Source organism: Leopardus geoffroyi, chromosome E3 (assembly GCF_018350155.1).
Source record: "Leopardus geoffroyi isolate Oge1 chromosome E3, O.geoffroyi_Oge1_pat1.0, whole genome shotgun sequence".
Taxonomy (NCBI): Eukaryota; Metazoa; Chordata; class Mammalia; order Carnivora; family Felidae; genus Leopardus; species Leopardus geoffroyi.
Window position 1 is genome coordinate 6,630,290 of NC_059340.1, and position 8,710 is coordinate 6,638,999.

Sequence of the window (8,710 nt, forward strand, 5' to 3'; positions counted from 1 at the left end):
TGTATAGTAGTTCTTGCTGAAGAGCAGGTGAAAATCTTTGCACAATGCAATCCCCTTTTGGGGATAAGATTCCATGTAAATCCTGCCTCCTTGCAGGTCTTCCCTTGGGCTGAATTGTCCTCTGCTATCCCTGTAGCGTGCTATCCATCCTTTGTGTACTGAGCACATTTTTTAAAAAAGTGATTTATTCAGGTACCGGTCTCTGTGCTAGATGGCAAGTTCTGCGAGGGCAAGGACTGTACACACAGAACATTGAACGTTGTATCTGTCGTTAGAGAAAGCACTTTGATGCTGCGTGGCTGAGTACTTTAGGTTACTGCTGTGGATATGTTCTTAGCCAAGTTTCTTTTTATTTTTTCCAGTTTTTTCTTTTTTTTATCTGAGAGATTTCAATATTCGGAAAAGTTGAAAAATGGTATAAATGAACACGCTATATATCCTCTATGTAGATAAGTAATTATTATCACTTGTCCGTATCTACTTTCTATCCATATAATTTTTTTTCTGAATTATTTGAGAGCACGCATGGACATAACCTTCACCCCTAAGTAGCATGGCATGCTTCTCCTACAAGTAAGGTTAGTCTCCTACATAATCGCATCACTTTTAACATACTTAAGAAAAAGAATTTAATTTCCTAATAACATCTAAAATGCAGTCTATATTCAGACTTTCCCCGGTTGCCCCAAGAATGTGTTTTATAGCAATTTTATTTCTAATCAGAAAAAAAAAAAAACAACCCAGGGTCACATTGCATTTGGCTTTATGTCTCTTTAGTTTCATTTAATCTAGAATAGTTCCTCTGCTTTTGTTTGTTCATTTGTTTGTGACAATGACTTTTGGAGGAGTCCAGAACAGTTATCCTTTAGAATTTTTCACAGAATTGGTTCCTGTTGTCCTGTGGTGGTATTTAACTTCCCTCCACCCCCCTGTATTTCCTCTAAACTGGAATGAGGTTTAGAGGCTTGATTAAACATTTTTGGCAAGAAAACCTCATAGGTCATGTCTCCATACTGTAATGCCTCCGTAGGCAACCACCCTAAGTCATGCCGTTTATTCACCTGTTTCAGGTAGTGACTACCAGATCTCTGCTACGTAAACGTATGTTTTCCTTTTGCAACTAGTAATTTGTAAGGACGATAAACTCTAGCACCATGCAAATAATGTATTCCCCTACAGCCTAATGTTTTTAGCAACTATCCATGATCTTCTGGGCAAGTTCTTAACCCGAGACTTTATTCATTTGCAGTATGAGGATAATAATGCCTGTCATTTGGATTTACTGTGTAATGAGATTCAAAAGTATAACATAACAGTGCACGTGAAAATGCTGCCCTGGTCTGCCATGATTTCTCCCTTCTTCTGAAGACACCATTCCTCTTCCTTTAAGAAAGTTTTTATGTTGATCCAGATATGTAATCCAAATTGCTGACTTCTCAGTGACCCTGTCTGCCTGGCCACTGTGAAGCACAGTTGACTTATCTTCTCTGGCCAGAGTGGAATGAGCATGTGACTTGAGCTAATCAGAATGCTTACTTGGGAAATTTTGAAACAAGGAGAGGATGAGAATAGGGTGAGGAAAACCTTCTTTTCCTCCAGGATGACTAAATGTGAAGACTGGAGTCTGGAAGTGAATTGTTTCCCCTGCCACGTGGAGAATGAAAACCTATCGGGTGGAGGAGATCAGAGTTATCTGTCTGAGATGAGGGCAGAAGGTTGTGGGAAGGGGGAGGGTCTTCCTGGCCTAGCTCTGGTCCTGCCAGCTGGACCTCTGCCCCGAGCCAGCTAAGCCTGTGGAGGCTGTCTCTGGGGAACATTTACAAATTGGGTTCTGAAACTTTGAGAGATACAATCCTGAACAGGATAGGGGCCTGTCACATGCCTCTCACGTGATAGGTGACTGGGTGAATTAGTGGCCCATCCCATCTCGGTTTTGAATATGTCAGGGCCAGAGGAGAAGTGAGCAGGTGCCAGACATGGTACTGGCTTTTAAAAATCTTAGAGTTACAAATGCATTTCCTTGGTGAAAGCAGACTCAAAGTGGGGCGGAGTGGGGGTTGTGTGTGGTGCTGCTGGTGGTTTATCCAGCTCTAAGTGTGGCCACCTCCTACCTGTCTCCCAAAGCCGGAAGTTAGTCCTGCCTTCTCTGAAGAGTCTTCCCCCAGGTTGAAACCAGCCGCCAGGGTGAGAAGGGTAGCCAGCCTTCTTAGGGGAGGGCAGAGAAGGGGAGAGGGATGGAGGGGCCGGGAGGCCTGAGGGTGATCAGGCCCATGCACAGGACAAAGGCTTGGGAGGCTGCAGGAGTGGGGTGATCGGGGATGAGGGTCTTGGAGAAGGGGAAGGAACTGGCAGGCTCCTGAGGAGTCAGGGGGGCTTGTCATTGGACGGGTCATTGGACCCTTTTAGCCCTCCAACAAGAGGAGTTACTATTATTATTCCCACTTCACAGACGAGAAAACTGACACCCAAGAAGAAGTAAATTACCCAAGGTCACCCTGCTGGTAATGGCAGAGCTGGAATTCGAATTGAGATCTGCCCGGCTCGAGATCACTTCCACCCCGTTTGGCGCACGGGTGCGCGAGGTCCGTTCTGCAAACAGCCCCGGAGGTCAGGTACCCCGGGCCGAGGGCCAGGTGAGTGGTCAGGTGAGGCTGCAGGGCCGATGAGCCCCCACCCTCCGCCCCAGGGCCCCACGCGGGCTCCGTGGGCTCTGTCAGGAGAGGGCGCATTCTTGCTCCCGCCTCCGGGCCAACGGAAGCTCTGGACAGAGGGACAAGCTCTGGGCCAAAGGGTTGGATGAGGGGCTGGCCTAGAGGGAAGCCCTGCCCTAGAGGCCCGGAAACCCCGAAGGTGCCCCAGGAGGGCGGAGAGACCACCCGGGAGGGAGCGGCAAGGTGGGCCCAAGGATTGGGGGCGTGGAGAGGGCCCCCAGCACCCCTCCCCCTGCCGCCTTCAGGCCACCCCCCAGGCTTTTGCGATCCACTGCGGTGGCGGTGGCGGGGCTGGGGGGATGATCAGAGGTGGCAGGGGTGGGGGGATGATCAGATCTGGGTCCATCGTTGTTTCCAGAAAATGTCACTGTGGCTTTGGGGCAAGGGAAGGTCCCAGGAGGCTTTTCAGCAGGAAGGAACCTCAGAGCAAACCCGGATCAATTTGCTGCCCAAGTTGCCACTAATGACTGGTGGGAAAAGGGAGTGAGGCACCCTGTGACCCTGACAGGTACCCCCACCATTCCAACCCAGATGTACTTTATGTCACCCACCTCATTCATCCCCTAGCGCAGGTCCCAGCTGACCCCGGGGTTGCACGGCCTGGGGGGGGGGGGGGGGACAGGGGTGCATTCTGGCTGCTGCAGGGTAGCTCAGGAACTGTCCCAGAGGGAGCCCAGAGTGAGAAGCCTCCGCACAAGCCCTGGTTCCCAGATGCCAGTCCTCCAGGCTCCACGTAGCTAGCAGCTCTTTTACTTTCCAGTGTCACAGATCCTTTTTAAATAACAGTTAAAACACTCTGTGTAATAGTAGCTGACAGTTGTTTTTGTTTTATTTTGAATGTTTTTGGCAAAATAAAAAGTTGGCAGTTCTACATATCCCCCCCCCCCCCCCCCCCCCCGCCCCTTCACTCTCCCTTTCTCACATATGCAAATGAGCTTACCTAGTAGGAAGAATTCACTGGCCACTAAATTCCAAACTAAACTGCTGGCCTGGTCAGCTGAGGTGGGAGAGGCAGCCATGTGGGATTCTGGTCCTTGCCCCAGGGCTGACTGACTGTGGGATCCTGGACCAGTGGTGGGTCTTTCTCTCCTGCTCTGTTTCAACACTACAAAAGGATGTACAAATCCCCTGTCATATTAACAGGTCTATGGTCCTTCGAGTCTGGCCTAGATCAATGCACCCCACAAGTTGTATATCTGTGGGGCGCAGTCATCCAGGCCCAGTGCTAAGAGCTGTTCCGAAGGTCCTTCTCACTGGTGAGCAGCTGGGCAGGGGGGATGATAGGACTGGGGTATGCCTGGCCCTGAAGTAAGCCAGGCAGGGGAGAGGAAAACATTGCACCTTGTGACGTGTTTTTGTGTCTCTCACCCCACAGTTACCAAGAGCCTGTGAGTTCCTGTCTGTTTTCATCCCTGAATCACCCCCATTGGCCTAAGCTGGTCATGGGGCGTCCAGTAAGTGTGGAGGGAATGGATAGTGGCTGGTGGCTGGGAGGGCTGTGTGCAGTGGCCAGGACCAGGCTGAGCTTCACAGGAGAGTTGGGCTTTGAGGAGGAAAGTGGGGAAGGAGGCTGGAGGAGTTGGGGATGGCTCTGGTATTCCAGGAGTGGAGGGAGACCTGTGGGCATGGGGCAGGAACAATGTGGGTGTGGGGACTTTCAGAGAGGAAGCCTGGGAGGACAAGGAAGGCGGATGAGATGGGGACATGGAGAGAGGGAGAGGCCGGCACGCGCTCCACGCCAGCATGTGGTGATGGAGAATGGCTGAAATGGGGAAAACACGAAGGGCGGTTTTAGACAAATTGAGGTTGCGCGGGGTGGGGGTGGGGGGTGTAGGCAGGACACAGACCATCGAAAGACAATGTCCAGTGTCCTCCGTCCCACCCAGAGCAGGGGGGTCAAGATGTAGCCATGACTTATACCGGACAGTTTTAGAGCTAGGACTGCTCTCCGGGCCAACCGACTCCATCATTTGAGAGCAAAGGAGACTGGGGCCCTGAAGTTCAAGTGACTCATCAGTGAGGCCTGGAGGGTGGAGGGAGTGTCTAAAGGGGAGCTTTGGAGAGAGGGAAGGATGAAGTTGTTCAGGTGGGAACAAGAAAAAGCAGTGACAGGAAGGAGGTGAAAGCACATTGGGATGTTTCCAAACCACTCTGCCAGCACTCGAAGAACACTCTGTGTACCTGGTTATACACAGCGTGTTTGGCTAGGAGGTGCAGGAGGGCACCCGCACTCCACCCTCCGCCATTAGTCTGGTCCTGTTTGTGGTGATCAGCAGGTCCCACAGCCTTAGAGACTCTCCTTGCCCTGGCTGCAGTTTGGGGGGTCTGCACTGGAGCCTCTCCAGGTGTTGGGCCTGAGCATGGATGTTCACACAGGATGAGGACTGGAGAGAGCAACCCCTCACACTGAGGGCTTTGCACCTCAGACCCCAGCCTTATTATCTCTCTCATCATCATTCTGAAATCCCCAAAGCTCTTAACTGTTAGCTGCCTGCCAAGCTTAGTGGAGAGGGTCTTTGTAGGTGGGTGGTAGTTAACAGAACTGAGCAGTGAGAACTTTAGGGTTGGAAGGGTTTGGGGGTGGCCCATTCCAACGTCCTCATTTTATTGAGGTGGAAATTAGGGCTCAGAGAAGGGACCCTGCTTACCCAAGATCACCCAGTGACTTAGCGGCAAAAAAAATGTTTTATGCATTTTTTTAGGTCTGCTGAAGAAGTCTGTGAGGCTGTAAAGTTTATCCAGGCAAGGAAATCAACATTTCCCGAGCCTCACATATGTGCTACCGTTTGTGCAGGTATCATCTCCTTCCCTGTGTTCCACTTGAGAAGCCTTCACTTTTCCCTTGAACAGGTGATGCTGACTTTGGAGGACAAGGACATGAAGGGGTTCACGTGGGCCATAGCCCCAGCCTTGACCTCCCTGGGCTACCTGCTTATACTGCTGGTCTCCATCTTTCCCTTCTGGGTGCGGCTTGTAAACGAGGAGTCCCACGAAGTGTTTTTCAGTGGCCTGTTTGAGAACTGTTTCCATATCAAATGCTGGAAGCCTCGACCCTTATCAGGTAAGGAGGGATGGAGGTGGGGATGGGGCAGAGGGAGATGGGGCCAGTGTGGGCAGTTTGGGTGACAGAGAGGACAGAATTTAATAAGCCCCTAAGGGCATTTTCTGAGTCTCTACTTTTGGGGTTAGAGGAAAGTAGTGGCCAGGAGAAGGTTGATAATATCAGGTTGACCACCAGGGTCAGGAGCAAATGTGTCAGCAACAAAGTTTATTTGCGGGGTAGGGCTGGCTCCATCTAGGATGGAGGGGCGGGGGTCCTGCCCTACTCTGTGAGGCTGGATTTCAGCCTCACTTCCAAACGCCCGTCCGACTGTGGGTGGCTGCTCTACAGAGAATGTGCTCAGGCCTGAGGACATTTCGAAGGGAATGCACAGAAATATGAGCTCAGTGGACTGTGGATGCACTTGAGGCTGTGTTTTTATAAGGGGCTTGAGAGGGTCAGGGGGATGTCTGTCTTGGAAAGGAGGTGAACCTGGGGGATATAGGGGTTCTCTCCTGATAACAGAAGAGGAGAAGCCTCTTTGGGGGAAGATGGGCCACACTGTGTGAGCTCCTTGACCTGGAGTTGCTCAGCCTCGGTACTACTGACACTTTGGCTGGAAAATCTTTGTTGCGGGGCTCTCCTGTTGTTTGCAGGACAGTTAGTAGCACCCCTGCCCTCTACGGCCCACTTGATGCCAGTAGTACCCCCTACCCTCAGTTGTGACAACCAACTTACCCCTTAGCATTGCCAAATATCCCCGGGGTGAGGAGGTGCAAACCTGCCTCCAGTTGAAAACTATTGGTTTAGCCCAAGAGTAGATTCTAGAAGTTTAGCGATACCTTTGTCTTAGGAGTTTAGTGATACGTTTGTCTTTTTGTCCCACCCCCAGCTGTCCATCTCTGCGTGCTTAGAAGGCTATAAAAACTCATATTAACGGCAGCTCTTTCTGCCCATGGGTCCCGTCCCCGTGCTTTAATAAAATCATCTTTTTTTGCACCACCCCCCCCCCAAAGAAACCCTAAAAACCTCATTTTAACATGGGTCTGAATCATGCCAATAATAGGGGAATAAATCACCCTGTCATCAAGTCCCTTGCTCTGCTATTTTGGATCTATTTCATGACTTGTGTTAACTGGGATAATTAAATAAGCATTCCCCACAGAGTTCAGAACATCTCAACCTCACAGGTTCTGATTTTCCACCAGCCACTTATTTCAGTGTGACCAGTATTGATGGAGTTCCTCACATTTCCACATGCAACTTGTATCATTTATGTTGCTTACTAAAATGACTGTCCATCTAATTTTTTTTCCCCATACACTTCCATGTCATGGGGAACAAAATGTTGGAACCAGAGCATTCATTGTTGGGGGCAAAGTGGAGGGGTCAGAGCTGGGGTCCCAGGCCATGCTGTGGGACTGAGGGTGGTAAGCTGGTGGGGGGTCTTCTCTTTGCAGGCTCTGCGGGGCTCTGTCCCTTGTCACGGGTCAGGTGTCCAGCTGCAGCCCAGCCTCCCCTCCCCCACAGTGTACATCATTCTCGGCCGCGTTTTCCTGCTGTCCGCGGTTGTCCTGTCTTTCCTCACCACCTTCATCCTGGTGTCCTTTGCATCTCAGCTGTTTCCGAGGACCCGGAAGCACAATTTGGTGTCAGCCTTCATCAGCTTCCTCACAGGTGTGGAACAGGCAGGCAAGCCTTGTTGTCAGGCAGGCCTCAGCCTTGGGAAGGGGCTGGGGAGGGGCCCAAAGGCAGGGAGATGGTTGGTCTCTGTGGTGTCAGGAGAGAGAATTTTTAGGGACCCTCTCACCTGTGGCCTTCTCTGAGGCAGGCTTCCCACCCCCCCCACCCCCCCCCCGGATCACAGTCCCTCTCTCTGAGGTTGCACAGCACCCTGTACTTCCAGCTAGCTCCACCCTCACTATGTTGGCTTGGGGTCATTTGTCTGGGGGTCTTTTTACCATAATCTCTATCCCAGTGACTTTCATAGAATCTGACACAGAATGATAATACACAAGTGAAATATGTGAGTGAAATATAAGTGTTTGTTGGATGAATGGATGGAAGACACCATCTCTGCCCTTTGGAACCTTTTGACTTTAAAAGGCTGGCCAAGGCCCTACCCTGGGAGGCTCCCATCACATGGAGGAGGTGGAACGCTCACAGTGGGAAAATCAGGTTGAATTGCACCCAAAGCATCACACCCAGAGGGCCCCGTCTGGAGTCAGCCAATGGCACAGGCACAGAGGGTACCCGGGAAAGGGATTTCTGGTTATGGGGCCTCTGGGAGGTGAGGCACATGGGCTTTGAAATGTGTTGGGAAGGAGGGCAAGACAGGCATGTGGGGTAGAGGTTATTGACTCTGAGAGGGCACAGGTGTGGGCTGGAGAAAGGAGCCTCCATGTAGGAACCATACAGGCTGTAAGCCATGTGACTCTGTTTGATTAAGAGCAAAGGTGGGAACCATGTGAGGAGATCAAGAGTGCTTCCCTATGACCCTGCAGGGGCCAGTGCCTTCCTGGCCTTGTTGCTGCATGCCCTGGAGATCCAGAATCTGAGGATGAAGCCCAGCCCCCCCAAGTTCTCGGTGCAGTGGCCTTACTACGTTCTGGGCTTTGCCATCCTTCTGTTCATAGTGGCTGGTGAGTGTCCTGGGGCTGGTGCCCTTCTCCCTGCCCTCTGTCTGGATTCAGAAGCCATGGACACTCTAGAGCAACACTGTCCAAAACTGTGGTCAGTAGCTACTTGTGGCCATTTCATTACTTAAAATGAAATAAATAGAAATTCAGTTTCTCGGTCATGCTAGCCACATTTCAGATGTTCAGTAACCACATTATTATGTGTCTAGTGGCTGCCATATTGAATGGTGCAGATGCAGATATTTCCATCGTTGCAGAAAGTTCTACTCAACAGCACTGCTCTAGAGCCTCAGCCCTATATCCCATCTTCCTCCTCTTTG

At 50.9% G+C, this 8,710-nt stretch overlaps 1 protein-coding gene across 2 annotated transcripts in view; it reads left to right on the forward strand.

Moving 5' to 3' along the window:
• TMEM225B (transmembrane protein 225B) overlaps positions 1 to 8,710 on the forward strand; it is a 29,998-nt gene that overhangs the window by 15,638 nt on the left and 5,650 nt on the right. The window contains exons 1-7 of one of the 2 annotated variants that reach the window (XM_045460933.1): positions 1,978 to 2,184; positions 2,450 to 2,633; positions 4,087 to 4,165; positions 5,562 to 5,772; positions 7,212 to 7,428; positions 7,858 to 8,000; positions 8,256 to 8,393. In XM_045460933.1, coding sequence (XP_045316889.1) covers positions 4,154 to 4,165; positions 5,562 to 5,772; positions 7,212 to 7,428; positions 7,858 to 8,000; positions 8,256 to 8,393 — 721 coding nt within the window. In that variant the 5' untranslated portion in view covers positions 1,978 to 2,184; positions 2,450 to 2,633; positions 4,087 to 4,153. Of the gene's footprint in view, positions 1 to 1,977; positions 2,185 to 2,449; positions 2,634 to 4,086; positions 4,166 to 5,561; positions 5,773 to 7,211; positions 7,429 to 7,857; positions 8,001 to 8,255; positions 8,394 to 8,710 lie in introns of those variants that run through there. The other variant, XM_045460934.1, reaches the window with a different exon arrangement.